This window comes from Astyanax mexicanus, chromosome 25, assembly GCF_023375975.1.
Source record: "Astyanax mexicanus isolate ESR-SI-001 chromosome 25, AstMex3_surface, whole genome shotgun sequence".
Classification (NCBI taxonomy): Eukaryota; Metazoa; Chordata; class Actinopteri; order Characiformes; family Acestrorhamphidae; genus Astyanax; species Astyanax mexicanus.
This window is the reverse complement of record NC_064432.1, coordinates 13,694,325-13,714,681: the sequence shown is the minus strand read 5'-3', so window position 1 is coordinate 13,714,681 and position 20,357 is coordinate 13,694,325. Positions and strand designations below refer to the sequence as shown.

The 20,357-nt window shown below is 34.4% G+C and overlaps 1 protein-coding gene across 1 annotated transcript in view; it reads left to right on the top strand.

Annotated features, from left to right (window-relative positions):
- Window positions 1–20,357, top strand: part of dchs2 (dachsous cadherin-related 2) — a 90,848-nt gene that overhangs the window by 7,502 nt on the left and 62,989 nt on the right. The window contains exons 3-4 of the mRNA XM_022667197.2: window positions 13,880–14,071; window positions 17,828–18,059. Coding sequence (XP_022522918.2) covers window positions 13,880–14,071; window positions 17,828–18,059 — 424 coding nt within the window. The remainder of the gene's footprint in view (window positions 1–13,879; window positions 14,072–17,827; window positions 18,060–20,357) is intronic.

Genomic DNA, 20,357 nt, shown 5'->3' with positions numbered 1-20,357 from the left:
TAAAACATATTTCTTTTTTCATAAACATTGTTATGGAATGTGAAGGCAACTGGGTTTCTCAAATGGAGGAGTTAAAGTAGAACTCTGGTGTAAAATGGACTTTTGTTGTAGTAAAACAGGATATTTGATGAATAGCTCACCTCCGTTCTCCCACAGCATTTAGAGATCCAGAAATTCCAGTTTGTCCAAACACCCTTCAGACTGGGTGATACGGGGCATATGGTGCTCGGAGCTGAATCTAGTTTTATGGGATGTAAACAGTGGTTTTTAATAAGCTTTTTGTGCACTTTTTTTAAGTTATTAATGCTGGTTTTAAATGTCAGGGCTCTCCGGATTCTAGTAAGGAGGTGTGGAGCTACTTTGAGCTGGATAACGGTGTAAAAAGTGATTTATCAGGGTAAATTATGCCCCGTGTCGCCCAGTCTGAAGGGTGTTTGTTGGATAAACTGTTAAAGTTTCTGGATCTCTGAACGCTGTGGGATAACGGAGGTGTGCTATTCATCATAGGTAAGAACTTTTTCTCATGTTTTAATACAACAAAAGTCCATTTTACACCAGAGTTCTCCTTTAAGTAAATTCAGCTTCTTCAACTCTCTGTTTTCAGATTATTTAGCAGCAGGTTTTCAGTGCGGCTGGTTGTTACTGCAGTCGGGGTCTGAGGGGAGGTTAGTTGGTAATCTGATGGTTGTGGGACGACAGAAGCTATAATTAGAGCTGCTTAAAGGATCTGAGGCTCTAAAGAAGACCACTCAGTAATTCAACAACTTTATAAAGACATGGCCTTCCTCCAACCACACACACACACACACACACACAAAATAACACACTCTTCCTCCTTACACTAAACTTACAACAGCTCACTTTCACCAGGAGGTGCATTTTCATCTATAAATATTACCTACATTTTGAAACCTACCTAACATTTTTTAAGTTTTAAGTTACACAAAACATATTTTTTTTAGTACATGTGATTGCAGGCCGGAGAACCAGTGGGTATGGCAAAAAGGGGTGGATCATTTTGTGCATCAGCCAATCAAAAGTGTGAAGTACCTGTCTGTCATTTTGTACATCAGCCAATGGTTTAAAGGAATTTGGAAAAAGGCGTTAAGTATTTCTCATTCTTTAATGTGGAGAAGAGTAATGCTGCAGACCGGAGACCTAAATGGGCGGGGACTCAAAACAAGAACCTGTCAATCGTGTTTTACATCAACCAATTTAATTATTGCTTTTAGCCGTCAATCACATTTTACATTGGCCAATTGCAGAGAAAAATGCCCCATTCATCATTTTTTGCATCAGCCGATCTAGACATTATTTAACTCCAAAATTTGAGCCTGATTCTTTTACCTTGCCTTCTAATATTTATAATTTACAAAAATCTTCTTAATTATTCAGCATAATTAGAATAGAAAGTTTACATTTGGAAGTGTCATGCAATTCTTAATTAACGAATAGATCATTTAATTTATGAAATAATTTAGCTGTGCATTTTTACACTGACATGCGATTTCCTGACATTTCTATCTGTTAAAAATGGTATGGTTTAATAAAAGTATAAATTCCATCAGTTTTACATTGCAACTGCAAAACAATATTATATACAGCTCTGGAAAAAAAAGTGAAGAGATATCACTTCAGTTTCTGAATCAGTTTCTTTCATTTTACTATTTATAGGTTTATGTTTGAATAAAATGAGAAAATGAGAAATGGCTGAAATACAAAAAAAGATGCAGAGCTTTCAGACCTCAAATAATGCAAAGAAAACAATTTCATATTCATAAAGTTTTAAGAGTTCAGAAATCAATATTTAGTGCAATAACTCTGTTTTTTAATCACTGTTTTCATGCATCTTGGCATCATGTTCTCCTCCACCAGTCTTTTGGATAACTTTATGCCTTTACTCCTGGTGCAAAAAATCAAGCAGTTCAGCTTGGTTTGATGGCTTGTGATCATCCATCTTCCTCCTGATTATATTCCAGAGGTTTTCAATTTGGTAAAATAAACAAAATCATAATTTTTAAGCGCTCTCTTATTTTTTCCAGAGCTGTATATGACATAGTCGAGTTAATGATGTTCAGTGCAGTAGTGCTGAGTTGATTCAGTTAAAAATGGTGAAATTTTGGATGTGACTTAAGTTTGAGCAGCGCAACCATGATAAGGATAGAGACACCCATCCGATTGGCTCTTGGAACCATCTATTTGCATACTAGGTGTGTTTTCCCCCCTTTACTCACCATCATATCATATGAAGTCACTGTTAAAGGCTGTAAGAACAAGTTAACACTATTACATCTGCCGCCACTTATATAGAATTATGTTGTTAATACATGATATTTCTTAGAATGTTACTCAACACATAATTTGCCTTTTGGGTCCTGGTTTTGTTTATTTGCATAATGGGTGTGTCCTCCAAATTCTAACTCACCGTAAGTGTGTAGTTTTTCCTTCCAGGTGTACCTTCCCTTTTATTATTATATTTTATTGATTATAAGGTGCAATTTTTTCTAAATTTCCCCAGTAATCTTTAGTGTGCCTATTTATAAATTCTACCAGTCATGTATTAAGGAGTATTAAAGTAACTCCACTGAAGTACAGCATTAAAAGGGTAAGTTTTTTTAGTTTCTCCAGCATGGAGGCTGGAACAGTATTTAATCAATCAACCTTTATTTAAACTCGGAGTACATTGAGGGTGGCCCTCATTTGTAATGCAGCTGAGCAATTACATAGGGAAGGGATTGACAGAAACAACAAAAAAGTAGATTGAATAAAATAAATAATAAAAAACATAAACAAACAGCATTATAATAAGGTATAAGAATTATTAAAAAAACAAAAAAGGATAATAGTTTTTAAAATATTAAGATATAAAACAAATAAGGTAAAAATAATAATTTAAGAGTAGGAATCATAAAATCACAGATAAAAAAAGGTAATAGAACTAATAAAAATTCAACTACAGATGAATAAATAAAAACTAAACACATAAAAGAGTAAAATATAAATAAGCAATACCTATGAATAATTAAAGAAAAGAAAGAAACTGAAAAGAAATTAGAAAAAAAAACAGCTAAAACAAACCAACATTAAAAACTAAAAAGTTAACTAAAAAATAATAACAATGAATAAATAAAAATAAAGAAACTTTTAAAAACACACCAAAGGTAATAAACACTAAAATGAGCTCAAACAGTGGCAGGCTGTCTGAAGGTGGTTAGAAACTAGGAGTTTAAAATGATTTAGTATTAGCTTTAGTCACTAACTGCAGCGCTAGCTCTCAGTCAGAGCTGAGTATATCGAACTGTAGTCTGCATGTTTAACGTGTTAAAACAAATACCACCTTGGGTTACCAGAACACTCAGGCTTCCTCAGTCTAGCACTATCAGGCGGTGTCTAGCGCTAGGCGCTGTGGTTAGGGGAAACTTCACTGAAAACTCCCCTTTAGACAAAATATTGGAAATCTAAGTTTACTGTAAATAAACAGTTTTCAGAAGAGAAATCTGTATAGATAAACATTCAGCATTTTTTTGACTAATAATCCGGTGCACCTTTTAGTATAAGAAAATACGATAAATTAGATCCGTATTCAGTTATATGTAATATAATGGTTGTTTACTGGGCTGCAGTGTTGTGGGCTGTAAAATAAAGCTAATGCTTTATTACTATACATTTTGACAGTGCTGGCTGTGCATTAAACCTGCATTAATTTTCTTCTAATTCATTTTTTAACCATGTTTTAGTGTTTAGAGTTAAACAAACACAACTATGAGTTAAAAGGAACTCTGGCGTAGGTTTAAGTGTTTAACTGTTTGTTGAGCTTCTGTATATAAACCTGACTTTTAACTTGTTGTGCGGCTTGTACTGTGTGTTCAGTCTAATCCAGGGCTCTGATTGGCTAATCCTCTGTATCAGTGCCGGCTGAGTGTTGGAGTTGTGATGTTGAGTTTATGACAGAGGGTATCAGGGTTTTATTGCTGTGTATTTCTGCTCTGGATCTGATTGGTCGCTGGGCTGTATAGCTGATACCGCGGCGAGGTTTATAGGGCGTGTGGGTGGAGCACCTCGGGTTAAAGTCTGCGGGGGGAATCTGGAACTGCTGTATAAACTCTGCCACATCATCCTGAGACAGATTACAGCAGGTCAAATCAATCAAAGCTTTATGATAACCTCTAATTTGTACATATATATTTAAATTGAATATACTGCCCTATATTTCCTAATTTTAAACTTTTTAATAATAATAATAATAATAATATTAAATAATAATAATAACAATGCTTTCATATACTATATTTACTAATATCTATATTATTTATATATATATATTTCGTCACATTAAAAGCAGTAATAGTAGTAGTAATAATAATAATACAACACCAAATCAGAATTTAAATTAAGATAATATAAAAAACGTTTTTTTTTCTGAATGATTGGTTGCGCAGCTAATATGATTGCTGATTGCTATGGTATCCAGGGTCATGGTGATGATGTTGCTAAGTATCTGTGGCAATTTCTATGGTGTTGCTAATACGTTGCTTGGTGGTTGCAATGGCATTGCTAAGTTGTTGCTAGGTGGTTGCTAGGTACTGCCAGGTGGTTGCTAAGCTGTTGTTATGGTGTCGCTAAGTGGTTGCCTGGTGCTTGCTAAAGTGTTGTTAGGTGGTTGCTAAGATGCTGCTATGGTATCTGTGGTGATTGCTATGGTGTTGATAAATGGTTGCGAAGGTGTTGCCAGGTGGTTGCTAACATGTCGCTAGCTAGTTGCTAAGATTTTGCGATGGAATCCGTGGTGGTTGCAGTGGTGTTGCTAGGTGTTTGTTAAGGTGTTGCTAGCTGGTTTTGTGATGGTATCCATGGGCGGTTGCTATGATGTTGCTAAGGGGTTGCTAAGGTGTTGCTCTTGCTATTTTTGGTCATTTATATGGTGTTGCTAAATGGTTGCTGGATTGTTGTTAAGGTGTTGCAAGGTGGTTGCTGAGATGTTCCTAGTTGGTTGTTAAGGTGTTGCTAAATGGTTGTGTACAGTAAAGTTGTAAGTGGTATTAGTGAATATAGTAACTCTGTATTGTAGTAGAGAAGTGGGCGGAGCTTCTGCTCTTACCCTTTACACACTAAAACTCTTTTTCATTACTCGAATGGTTTAATGATATTATGGGATGTATAGGGAGAAATATGCAAATCCTTTCCAATCTTTCTTTAAAGAACAAAATGAAGTAAAACCTATTAAACCTGACCACAGATGGGTCTTTGCTTCTTAGCTAGTTCCTCGGAATGTTCCTGGTGACCTTTGTACAGATAGTGATGAGCTCTTCTTTACGTCTGAGCTGCTGATTGCGTTTCTGCTCTTCTCTGAGTAGAATCTGCAGATTATGTTGGATTTTCTCAGTCAGTTTTATGAGGTCACCTGGAATTCAGGCTTTCAGTTAACAGCTGTGCTGAACTCATCAAGAGTTAATTACTTGAATTTCTTGTCTCTTAATGTGTTTGAGAGCATCAGTTGTAAAGTAGTGAAGAGGTAGAGTTACAGGTATACAGTGAATAGTGAATATTTGAGTAATATTCTAATCCAGATTATTAGAAGCAACAACTACTCAACTTAGTAAAGAAAAAATACTTTAAGAATAAATGAAAGTCAGTCAATCTGTAAAGAAGAATTTTAATAACTTTAAAAGTGTCCACAAGTGCAGTCGCCGCAAAGACCATTAAAAACATTATAATGATGGAATTGGCACTCATCAGAAGCACCCCAGGAAAGGAAGAGCGAGAGTTTCCTTTGTTGTACAGGATAAGTTTATCAGATTTACCAGCCTCAGAAACCACAAGTTAACAGCTCCCCAGATAAGAGCATCTAAATGCGGTATTGCCTGACTCTTCTCACTCAGCTGCTGTTTGTACCAGGCAACAGTGGCAGTACCAGCCTACAACACACACACACACACACACACACACTGCTGCAACACTGCTGTCTTTGTGTTGAAGAGAAAATAAAAAAAACACTGTTGGTTTAGCATCGTCCTAACTAGAGGGGTTTTATCAAAATACTTTACGCAATTCACAAAACCACCACACACCCAAACTGCACTATATATCCTCATATATCCTGTAGAATAAAAAACAGCAACCAACGTACAGTATTATCACAATCAAACTTTTACACCAAATACCTTCAAATACTTCATTTACAGTGTATCACAAAAGTGAGTACACTCCTTACATTTCTGCAGATATTTAAGTTTATCTTTTCATGGGAAACTCTGACAAAATGACACTTTGACACAATGAAAAGGAATAGGACATGGTTCCAGTGATCCATGTCCTTTGTTGGCATGTCTTCAGCAAACTGTTTGCAGGCTTTCTTGTGTACAGACTTCAGAAGATGCTCCCTTCTGGGGTGACAGCCATGCAGACCAATTTGATGTAGTGTGCGGCGTATGGTCTGAGCACTGACAGGATGACCCCCACCTCTTCAATCTCTGCAGCAATGCTTGCAGTACTCCTGCGCTTTCAAGGACAGCATGTGGACGTGAAGCTGAAAACGTGCACTCAGCCTTTTTGGACGACCAATGCAAGGTCTGTTCTGAGTGGATCCTACTCTTTTAAAACGCTGGATGATCTTGGCCGCTGTGCTGCAGCTCAGTTTCAGGGTGTTGACAATCTTCATGTAGCGCAACAATTGGTCTTTTAAGATCCTCAGAGAGTTCTTTGCCATGAGGTGCCATGTTGGAACTTTCAGTGAGCAGTATGAGAGAGTGTGAGAGCTTTACTACAAAATTGAACACATCTGCTCCCTATGCACACCTGAGACCTAGTCACACTAACGAGCCATGTGACATTTTGGAGGAAAAATGACAAGCAGTGTTGAATTTGGACATTTAGGGGTGTAGTCCCCGGTGGTTTAGACATTAATGGCTGTATATTGAGTTATTTTAAGGGGAGAATAAATTTACACTGTTATATTTTAAGCTGCACACTGGCCACTTTTCATTGTGTCAAAGTGTCATTTTGTCAGAGTTTCCCATGAAAAGAACTTAAATATCTGCAGAAATGTGAGGGGTGTACTCACTTTTGTAATACACTGTATGTTATCAGATTTATATCTAACCACCTGCAACACACTGCTGGATATAATGAAAAACTCTCTCGTATTGAGTAAGCTTTACCCTAATACTAAGATATTATAAAAAATAATAATATTAGAAAATCTTTGAAAAGTTTGAAAAGTACTTTATTTTAGCAATTCAGTAAAAAATGTGAAAGTCATATATTATATAGATGTATTAAACACAGAGTGATCTATTTTAAGTGTTTAGTTATTTTATTGTTGATGATTATGGTTTACAGCCAATGAAAACCCAAAAATCTCAGAAAATGAGAATATTAGACCAGTTGGTACTTTTGGCAGTGTGCCAAGTCCTGCTGGAAAAGGAAATCCGCATCTCCATAAAAGTTGTTTTCAGCAGAGGGAAGCATGAAGTGCACTAAACAGTACACCAAAATAATACATCAGAAACTGAAAATTAGACCCTGAAAGAAAAAAAAAAGCGCTCCAGGAATCCTGTACAACGCTGCTTTAGTCCGGTGGAGGAGTGTGGGGGGGGAGAACTGATAGGATTTCAGCTCTTGCTCATGATTATATATTTATACATGCAAACATATCGTCCCTGATTGGCTAACAGCACTGTAATACCAGGAGGCAGCGAGACGGACAACAGAAACATTTTAAAATTTAGACATTTTTACACTAATAACAGTCTTTACAATGTTATATGTTACTTTACAACATGTGTAATAAAGCCCTGCTAAATGCAGTTCAGCCCCTGACCTAGTCTTAGGGTGTACTCACACTAGGCCCGGTTTGGTTGAATCGTGCCGGAGCACGGTTCGGCCCCCTCCCCACTCCCCCGCAGGCCTGCACTCACACTGCGCTAAACGATCCGTGCCCGAGCACTCTTTCGTCAACAGGTGACTTTTGTTTTGAAGAACAGTATGCGCGCGCAAAACAATGGATTTCAGGATTGTACTGTTGTTTTTGTTTCTCTGGAGTCGTTTTGGGCGTGCAAATACGCAACTGAACCAGAGATTCATTGATTGTGCAACACAGCGATTTACTGCTAATCGTGCTGCACGTGTAAGAAGGTTTTTACACAAGCAGCAGACGTCCAGGGAGAAATTTGCAGCTTTACTCGCGGACTACAATTCACGTTCATCAGTAAGGTAAGACACGTACTTGCTATATACATAAATAGTGACCAAAGGAGCGAAACATAAAACTCAAGTAATAATAAAATGTGTTTGTTGTTTAGGACTTGTAGATAGTAATTTATTATGGGTAACACTAACCATTATGGTGCTCTTTAGAACCCTTTTCAAAAATATTATATGCAGAATTGTGTATAAAACGTCCTCCGTTTACAGTAGCGTCGCATCACTGACGGTACAGATGCGCTCACACTGCATCTGTACCGTGCCCGGGTCCAAGTGAACCGTGCTCGGGCCCACCTCTCCAAGCGGGCCCGGGCACGGTTCAGCGTTCACACTAGCCAAACGAACCGTGCTTTGGGAGGTAACCGTGCCCGGGCACGGTTCGGATTGCCTAGTGTGAGTACACCCTTAGAGTCTCTGTAAAACACCAAATCCACCAGAGATCCTATTTAAACCTATAGTTACTTACTCACAGAGGTGGGTAGTCCAGGTCCAGAAAGTAAAAATCGAATTTTTACTTTTAACGAGTGTAAACAGAACAGTAGGTGTAAACACACACCTACCTATCTCAATTGTACTTGGCTGCTGGTGTTCATCTATAGACTAATTCTAACCATTTGTTCTTATCTCTGTATTACTGGGTAAAGCATATAAAACTGACGTGGTATTCGCACAAATAACACAGGAATCAACTGCATGCTGTTCCTAGTGCTGTTAGCTCCTATCTGACGAGATACTTTTATAGTATTTATTTTGACTCGGAAGTACTGTCACGCCCTTGCTCTGTTGTCCTGTGTTTCCCAGTACTTTTCCAGTCACGTGTGTGTCATTTGTAGCTCCGCCCCTCCTTACCTGTTTCCCCAGGTGCTTCCTGTATGTATATATAGTCCCCTTGTGTCTGTGTTTACTTGTAGGTCTTTGCACCTTCCCCTGTTGTTTGTCATTCCTGTGTTTGCTTTCTCATTTTCATAGTCATTGCCTTTGTTTATTCCTTGTTTATTTCTTGTTTATTCCTTCTTTTATGTTCCTTTCTCTGTTAGTTTATTCAGTCTTGTTTTAGTTCTCCCTTTTTGTTTATAATTTTCTCTCGTTTGTTTTGGTTTACTTTCTTTGTTCCTTGTTTCTGTGTTTGTTATTTATTTATTAAATATTTATTATTTAATAATTTATTATTGTTATTTATTTATCTTACCTGCATTTACATCCGCCTCTACGTCTCCCTTCCTGGCCAACCCTGACAAGTGCATTCAGGGTAACCCTCATTTCTAATTTAGCCAAACATTTACAAATACAGGGATTGACATGACAAAGAAAATAACAACTACATTTATTCATTTAAAATAACAGCAAATAAAAGATAAAAATAGATCAAAATAAAAATATAATAATAATAATAATAATAATAATAATAATAATAATAATAATAATAACAAAACTTTAATTGATAAGAAATTAGGATCAAGAAAAGATAAGATTAATACAATACAAAACAGTTAAAATGAAGCTAAAACTAACTTTTACATAGTACATTAAAAATACAAATAAATAAATGAACAAAAAAATATATTAATAAAAAATAGTAATAATAAAAGAAAGTCTAAATAAGTTAAAAAGTGTTATACTATTTAAAAAATTATAAATAAATAATAAAATAAGTAAATAAATAAAAAGGAAATAAATAAGTAAGAGAACTAAAATAAAAAATAAAAGTTAAGAATATATAAATTAAGTAAAACAGATACAGGCTGTCTGAAGGTGGTTGGAAAAAGATATTAAATGTTTAAAATGATTTCTAGTATAAAAAGACACTATCATATTTTTTTAAAAATCAGTAAAGGAAAAACTTTACTTTATATACACTCCAGCCTCATTGTGAAAATAACATTATTCATCACTTTCTATAAACTTTATTTCTAAGCTTTTATTATCCTGCAGACATGTCCTTTTTCTGTGTTCCGACCATTTTATTAGAAACACTGTAAAACACTCGCTGGCTCCACTGATGTCATCCAATAAAGGTTAATTATTAATCAGAGCTCACCCTTAATCATTTATCATGTTGTGTAATTGCTGTTTACAGCTGAGTGTGTCTGTGTGTTAAACTCACACTCACACTCTGCGGTATTCAGATAATATATGAATATATAAGTCAGAAATTGTGATAAACAGCATGAATGAATAGATCCTGGATGTGGGTGTTTAATAGAGTGGGCAGATTTTTGTGACTTTGAGGTGCTTTCCGTTATCTAATAAGATTAAATGATTAAATTTCACAAAGCAAAAGTCGACTAAAACTAGGGATGCACTGAATATTCACCAACCAGCTCTAAATAGACTGAACTGTGAACCGTGCATTGTGCAGTTTGATTTAGGGCGTGTCTGTGTGCCTTTGCTATCATAACGTCAAGAAAAGTACACCTTGCGCAGCTTGAAATGCGCAAAAGACATGTACTAATTCTTTTAATTAATCATGGGTGTGTTTGGGACATAACGTAAAATAAACCAATCACCACGTCACTTGTCATTTCCTTTAAATTTGGCTATTTAACAGCACAGCTACCTAAACATATCCAGTGCTTTACCTTACATTTATGTAATACAACAATGACCGATATATTATGTGTTGATGTAGAATAATACTACTTTATTTTGTATTCTGTTTACAGTTGATGTATAAATGTCTTTTATAGCTGCGCTATGGGTTTGTGCACTGCTGCTGAGCTTCATAAGGTTTCTTATCATCATTTAGAAATTTAGAACCAACATTAGCGAAGTAGAGACGAGCATTACGGACGTTAAAACGTTAAAATTCACTGATCAGCTACAGAGTAAGACTTGAGAAAACTCAATGCAGTGTTTGGAAATTAAACTTTTGTAGCTGTTTCACACACTTCTGTTCAATTCAGAAGTAAAAAGTGGACAGGCTAAAAATTATATCAGTCAAATTAAGAGATAAACAGTTAAAATAATATAAAATAACAAACTCAAATAAAAAATAACAGAAGATTATAAAAAAGTAAACAGTAAAAATAAAATAAATTAAGAAAAAACAGTTCCAGGCTGTCTGAAGGTTAGAGCTAGAAATGAAAAGTTTTAATTATTTAGTAAGTAAGAGTTTCCTGTAGTGAATTCCTGCACACGGTTGCACTAGAGCTAAAAGCAGATTTACCCAGTTCAGTAAAAACTCTGATTGCCAGGCAGGTAGCTAACATAAACATTACCCATAAACAGCTCTGAAAAAAATTATTACTTCAGTTTCTGAATCAGTTTCTCTGATTTTGCTATTTATAGGTATATGTTTGAGAACAATAAACATTGTTGTTTTATTCTATAAACTACAGACATTTCTCCCAAATTCCAAATAAAAATATTGTCATTTAGAGCGTTTATTTGCAGAAAATTAGAAATGGCTGAAAAAATAAAAAAGATGCAGAGCTTTCACACCTCAAATAATGCAAAGAAAACAAGTTCATATTCATAAAGTTTTAAGAGTTCAGAAATCAATATTTGGTTGAATAACCCTGGTTTTCAATCACAGTTTTCATGCATCTTGGCATGTTCTCCTCCATCAGTCTTACACACTGCTTTTGGATAACTTTATGTTTTATTCCTCTTGATTATATTCCAGAGGTTATTAATTTGGTAAAATCAAAGAAACTCATCATTTTAAGTGCTCTCTTATTGTTTTCCAGAGCTGTATGTTTCATAACCAGTCGTTGTCTTTGGTTGGTTTGCTTGCCCTGTTGTAATGGGGCTGCTAGTGAGAACCAAACCAGCTTTACTGTACAGTCTGCAGTGGTGATAAACTGAATCCAGGTTATTTGTTGAAATGTGGTACGAGGCTCCTGTGTTTACAGAGCGGAGAACATCTTTTTAAGAAACACTTCTTAAGGTGTCTGCAGGTTCCTCCTAATGCTCTCCGGCTCCAGCTCCCTTAATCACGAACTTTAATCCGCTGCCTCCCAGCGTGTGTTTCCTATCCTGGGTCATCCTGTTGCTGCTGGCACACTTCCTGCACACGGACACCTCTGTGCCGACACAGCGCTAACGGGCTAATGGGATTGGACGAGGCTGGCATGCTCAGCTTGGCACACTGTGTGTAAAACAGCAGAATTAAGGTGATGTTATAATCACAGGTTACAGATTCAGGACATCCGGTACTTAGACCCAGTTTTAATAGAGAGAGACACGGCAGCAAAGCTGTGAAAAACAAACTTATCTATCAAATTAATATTCTTATGATCTTTATGGTCTGTTTATTATTTAATATGCACTATGTGATGTTCTGTAATGTGAACATGATTTATTTTATCAATGTGATGGGTTGCAAAACACCACAGAAAGTGTAGGAGGCGTTTTTTTCATTTATTAAGCACACAATAATGTTTTTTCATGTATGTATGATCATTATGTGCATTGTGACAGATTGCAATACACCAGAGGAAGTGTAGGGGCGATATAACATTCTTTTTTAATTTAATAAGCACTTCATAATGCTTTATAATGTGAATATGAGCCATTTGGTCATAGTGACAGATTGCAGTACACCCCAGGCAGTATAGGGGGCAGTATGACATCTGTTGTTTCAATTGATAATCACTTTAAAATTCTCTATAATGTGAATATGTTTTTATTATCATTGTGACAGACTGCAATACACAACAGTAGTAATTGTAGTGTGCAATATAATGTCTGTTTTTTATTTAATACACTATATAATGCTCTATAATGTGAATATGTGCCATTTTGCCATAATGACAGATTGCAATACTTCACAGGCTGTGTAGGGGGAAGATTATTGTCTGTGGTTTCATTTAATAAGCACTTTAAAACCCCCTATAATATGAATATAACCCATATTATCATTGTGATCAATTGTAATTCTCCACAGGAAGTAGGGGTGCTCTATAAAGTAATTATGATTCATTTTGCCATAGTGACAGATTGCATTACGTCACAGGAAGTGTAGGGGGCAATATAATGTCTGTTTTTTATTTAATAGACACTATATAATGCTCTATAATGTGAAAATGATTTATTTTGTTACTGTGACAGATTGCAATACATCACATGAAATGTAGAGGGAGATATAACATCTGTTTTTTTTTATTTATTAAGCATTTTTAAATTTGCTATAATGTTTTTTATTGTTCATATGATAAATTTTGTCATAGCAATAGATTGCAATGGGGGCAGTATAACATCTGTTTCTTCATTTAATAAGCACTTTAACATTTCCTATAATGTGAATATAATTCATTGTCATAGTGACATGTTGCAATACACTGCAGGCTGTGTAGGGGGCAGTATAACATATGTTGATTCATTTAATAAGCACTTTAATTGCTTAATTTAAATGCCTATAATGCCTATAATGTGAATATATATACATGTTAGTATTGTGACAAAGTGTAATACTCCACAGGCTCTGTAGGAGGCGATATAACATCTGTTTTTTCATTACATAAGCACCACATAATGTTCTATAATGTGAATATAAGCCATTTTACCATATTGACGGATTGCAGTACACCACAGGCAGTATAGGGGGCGATATAATTAATGTCTGTTTCATTTTGTGTATAATTTTTCTAAGTGTAATTTGTGTATGATGTGAATATAGTGTGAGTATGATGAGTGTATGATGAGTGTATAATGTGTGTATATGTGTGATGTTTAGGTCAGTGCTGAGGATGCTGATGGAGGAGAGTATGGAATGGTGCACTATTCGTTTTCTGATGGCTACAACGGTGAAGACTCACATCCTCTCTTCCACATTAACCCGGTAACTGGGGACATCTGTGTATCTCAGGATATTGACCGAGATGAGGGCCTGCTCACCTTCGACCTTCTGGTGAAAGCAGAAGATCAGGTTAGTAAATAATAGTAAGGGACAGTGGTTCACAATCGCTGTTTAGATGTTGATTAGTGTTCAGCTACGTATAGTGTTACAATAATTTATAAATAATTTGTTGATATTTCATAGTAGATACTGTTTGGTAGATCAACAAAAAAACTCTATAGGCACTATTTTAGCTTGATTTAGGGCGTGTCAGTGTGTCTTTGCTATCATAACAACGGGAAAAGTACACCTTGCTCGGCCTGAAACACTCAAAGGCATGTACTAATTTTCACAATTAATCTTGGGTGTGTTTTGGGCGTTGTCACTTCCATTCCCTTTAAGAGTCAGGTGAGCTGCACCCTTGCACAGGGTGTACGGCCCTAAGTATTAATAAACTTTCATAATAATTAAATTTATTTAAAAAATATTCTGAATATTTAATGTAATACAACTTTATTCTTTATTGTAATTAAATTAGAACTTTATTCTGAATATTATTTTATAGCTTGTTTAAATAAATTTTCTCTTTATGCAGTGTATTATACACTGTAACAAATTACTTTGTTTTTTTATAGTAAAATCATACAGTAAATAACTGTTAAACAATGTTCTTCTTCTGTAGAATGGTATGTTTTGGACGTAAATCTTGGGATGCCCTATAAATACCATTGCCACCTGTACAGTATATATGACGGTAAAATTTCATGTAAAACTGGTGATTATATTTAAGATATTTCTCAGAAGACATAACACCAGGAAAAAACACATAAATCTAACACTTCTTGAATTTTTACCTAATTACAGACTGTAAAAAGTAACATTTTAAATCCAGTCAATACATTTGAAGCAATATATTTCTATTTTTGGGGTTGTTTGTTTGAGTTTACTCCATATTTTAAGTAAATATTAACATATTTTTGTATCTTACACAAAAATAACATCCTTTTTTTATTTACTGGTCTCATATTATTTATTGCACAATGGGCACGTCACCCCCCACCCCCCCCCCCCACTCCTAACTCACCATCAGTGTGTAGTCCACCCACCAGGGTTACTTTCCCTTGTGTATACAGTTATATTTTATGTAATGATAGACTGCTTAGCCACAGTGTTGTAGATCGTAAGTGCACTCTAGTGAAAAAAAGTAGATTAAAGTGTACTCAGAGGTGGAAAGTAAGGAATTACATTTAGTCACGTTACTGTTATTGAGTAGATTTTATGAGTAATTTGTCATTTTTAAAGTAGTTTTTAAAATAGGTAATTTTACTTTTACTCAACTACATTTTGACACAAGAAATCTACTTTGCTACATTGGAAAACTCCCCGTTACTGAGTAAAAAAAATGCTGGGAAAAAAACGAATTGTCTGAATTTAAAAAAATTGCGCCGACCAACATTTTTTGTATGATTTCCTGTTTTTAATGATTTCTTAAGTTTTTATTGGGAACATTAAACAATCTGCTCAAATAAAAAAATAAAAAAACATGTAAATAGCAGTTAAAGCTAAGAAAAAGTAAAAAAAAATAATAATGACCTGTAAAACTATCCTATATTACCATAACTTTTTAACAGTAAAGAAAAAAAAGGGATCATAGAAACCTATCTCACTTGTTCTTGAAAATGTTCCAAATTATTATGTGGAATAATAGTTCATTAAAAACGATTTAATTTATGATTTGTTGTACTTTTTTACATCAAATAATTAAAAGTAACTATGTAACTTTTACTCAAAGTACAGTTTAAAGCAAAGTAAAGGTTCTTTTACTTAATTACAAATTTTTTAGTACTTTTTCCACCTCTGAGTAAACTAAGCATTATTATAATGCTACAGTGCACTAAAGTGTTCTTGTAGCCACTTTATTAATCAGTATATTAAAGAGTGCTAAAATGTAACAACCTTTTTTGTACTTATTATACTTTAATTGTATAAAAACAATACAAAAGTCTTACTTAAATTGTGCTAAGTGTACCTAACTGTACTAAAATGGAACTATTTTAAATAATCCTTAAGTAACATTTAAACATATGAACTACTTCATGTATGTAACCCCATATTTTAAACATGCTTACAGTAAAATTATAATACATTTAATAATGAGAATTACAACTGTATAACTATTTATTATACACCAGGTATATTAGAGTATATGTACTAAGAATTGATGTTAAATATATAGGATCTATTTACATTAGAGTACAAATATTCTTCTTGTTCCTGCCTTTTGTAAGTAGCACACTTCTAATATACTTTGTTGGGTATAAAAATATATTTTAATATACTGTTCTACAATTTTTAGTGTGTTACAAATTAACTTTTTTAAATGAGTATTAGTGTTTAAATTTACTTTCTAAAAGTTACATGAAACATTGTACTTTAATTGAACTACTGTAACAGCTGTTTTTAACACACTTTGTTAAAAATGTACAAAAGTATATTTGGAAATTTGTATTTTAGAAGTATACTGAATTACATTAAACTAAAAGTTTACTTCATAGTAGTCTATATATTTTAAAATGCACTATATTTTATACTTTTTAAAAAGTATGATCAAAGTTGACTTTCAAACATTTGATGAAAGCATTATATTAATGTACTTTTAATATATTTTAAATAAGGGCATAAATCTGTTATAAGTGTAATTACAGTATACTTAGAAATAGAAATAATTATTTGATCCCTTGCTGATTTTGTAAGTTTGCCACTCTGACAAAGAGAAGAACGGTCTATGATTTTAAGGGTAGGTTAATTTTAACAGTGAGAAAATCACATTGTATAAATATATTCATTTATTTGCATTTTGCAGAGAGAAATAAGTATTTGATCTTTTACCAACCATTAAGAGTTCTGTCTTCTACAGACCAGTTAGACTCTCCTAATCAACTCGTTCCCTGCATTAAACACACGTCTTAAATTATCAACCTGTATAAAAGACTCCTAATCACAGACACTTTAATTAATCATTCAGACTCTAGAAGCTCATAGACCTGCACACGGCAGGTAAGGCTCTGGGAGAGAAGAAGACAACTGTTGGTGCAATTGTAAGAAAATACAAATGCAGGAAGAAATACAAAATGACTGTCTATCAACATCGATCTGGGGCGCCATGCAAAATCTCACCTCATGGAGTATCCTTGATCATGAGGAAGATGAGAGATCAGCCTATAACTACACGAGGGGAACTTATTAATGATCTCAAGGTAGCTGGAACCACAGTCACCAAGAAAACCAGTGCTCGTAAGCTCCCACTGCTCATGACGGCATGTGTGCAGGCCAGTCTGAAGTTTACAGAGGGAGGTGAAGCTCCAAGTTGCCAAATCTTAATATTTTGATGATTTGTAAAATTATCTGTAAAGAGGAGTTGACCAAAATTCCTCCTGACATGTGCTCAAACCTCAACATCAACTACAAAAAAAAAAAAAACGTCTGACCGTTGTGCTCTAAAACAAGGGTTTTGCCACTTAGTATTATGTTTGGTTTTCCAGAAGGATAAAATAAGGATTAAAAATTAGTTTCTCTCTACAAAATGCAAATAAATGTATATAATTTATACAATGTTATTTTCTTGATTTTATTTTTTGATATTCTATCTCTCACTGTTAAAATTAACCTTCCCTTTAAAATTAAAGACTGTTCAAAACCAGCAAGGGAACAAATAATATTCCTTTACTGTAGGTCAGGATTCATTTTTCATTACTAACTTAAGACCTTAAAAAGTACAGTTTTCTGTGTGTTTATATGAAGGAACATTATAATTTCCACTGACTTTCTTGCCGTCTTTCTCCTCAGGGAGGTCTGTGGTCTCAGGCGTATCTTCATATCGATGTGGAGGATGTAAATGATAACGCTCCGGTGTTTAATCCAGAGAAATACGTCACTAGTGTGAGCAGTTACACTCAACCCGGAGCCGAGATACTCAGCGTCATCGCCACCGACCGAGACTCTGGACACTACGGACAAATCACATACGAGCTTTTACCTGGAGACTCCTCCTCCCTGTTCTCAGTCCACCAATCCACAGGTACATGATTTAGATTACTGCACTTCTTCACCTTTACGGATTAGTTTCTCTTTCTCGTTTTCTGGCTTTCACAGACATATTCGGTCTCTTTCCAGCTTCTGCCAGAGTGTCTGTATGTTAGTTTGTAAAGAATGAACCAGTAGTCCTTGTAGAACTGTTAGAACTAAAGGTCGGAAAGCAGGTCGCAGTTCTCGCGGGCGTTGGTCGCGGTCGCCTCGGAAAATTTACAGATTCAGGTTTGAGCTCAGAGGAGCTCCGGCGCAGACACGAGAGCACCGCTATTCCTCCTATTACACCTCAATGCAGCGCTGCAGTGAGTTTCAAGCTGTAATTTTACTTCTGTAAAAAGATCAAAAATCAAGAAAATCCTACCTAGTGCTTTTTAAGTGAAATTAAAATATAAATTATGTAGTAAGTATACTAGGATCAATGTACTTGTAGTAGACTTGCAAGTGTACTATTTCAATTCTTCTTTGGACTAAATTGGCCCAATTTTATTTTATAAAAGTATATTTTAAGCACGATTTGGGTGTACAAATTGTGCACTTTGAGTATACAGCTAGTTAACAAATTTGGATAAAAATAAAACTTACATATAAACTACTAATGTACTCTAACTTTACTACTCATACACTTAAAGTAAACTTTACTAAATCTACTTTAGTTCTACATTTAGTAAACTTTGAGTGCTCAGGTTTTATTTACATCTAAGTTTAATTTTGTAGTTCAGGTAACTTTGAACTATACTAAAAGTGAAATTGTAAGTGTACTGTTAGTTCACTACTTATAAACTTCTATTCTACTTTTAGCTTTTAAAAATACACTTTTAAGTATACTCTCAGTAAGGATATTAGTCTAGGGGTTTTTATATTTAAAGCATATATATACAGTTGCAAGAAAAAGTATGTGAACCCTTTGGGATTTACTTGGATTTCTGAATAAATTGGTCATTAAATGTGTTCTCATCTTCATCTCAACAACAATAGACAAACACAGTCTGCTTAAACTAAAATCACAGAAAAAATATATGATATGTTTGCATGGTTTTATTGAACATTCAGTGTATAATAATAAATTAAATGAAACATGAAGTTGGGCAGGTGAAACATGAAGTATCTTGAGTTTATATTGCCTGCACTCAAATATAAGTTAGAATAAATTAGAAACCCTGGGGTTTTTACTTGCATTTTCCATAATATTTTTAAATATTTATGTTTTACACATTTCTGATTTTACTGTGTTAGTTTGGGGCTAAAGTTTGCTCTCTTACCCCTTCCTCCTGCCTGGTTTAAACAGCAGCAGAGCTTCTGAATATATCTACGCTGGTGGGCGTGGTGGTCTGGTGTGTTCAGGTACATTTCTGTATTGCTATCTTGGCAGCACAAAACTCCGGTGCTCCACTGACTCGACATTTTCTAGGTTGTATTTTCTAGCGAAAATGAAGAATCAAACATATTAAACATGGAATATCTGCTACATTACCAGCTTTTCTTCTTCTACCTTTCACTAATGTTCATTTGTACTGGTTCCATTTGCACAAGTATTTCTTAAACAGTGATTTACTGGCATCCACACTTTAACCATGATAATTAGGACTTGACATCCTCAGCGTGAATCACAAGGCATACAATATTATTACAAAATTTATCCCACGATAATGAGGATATCATAATACTGGGATTCTGTGATACTCAATATATCACTATACAATACTTTACCTTTATCTGTGTTACTGAAGAGGATAATCAAATAGGAATTATGGATTTATTGGTGTTTTCAGTTTCACAGAAATGAACAACCGATATTCTTCACCGCAGGTTTATTAACACTATTCATTAGATTATAATGAACCAGTATGATTATAATGAAGCAGTAAGTGAAGTAACCCTTAAGTAAAGGAAATATACTTAAGAACATTAAAGGTATTTTCAAATTAGGTAAAGAATACTAAAAGTACATTTTCAATTTAATATACTTTATGACGTTGTATTAATAGAAAAAATATATATATAGTGCAATAAATACTGCTGAAACTGTGCTAATTTTTATTTTTACAATATAATTTAAGTGTATTAAACATTATGTTTAAAAAACACACAATGTTACTTAAATCTACTTAAGTTTGCAGAAGATATACAAAAAAGTGATCCAAAGGACAGTTATATATATAGCTTAGTAGTTGTAGTTGTAGTTAAATATATAGCTTAATTACAATTAAAATATATACTAATTTGTTCCAAAATAGTACATTTAGTATGTATTTATGTACAGATTAATTTCATGTTAAATGTATGTACT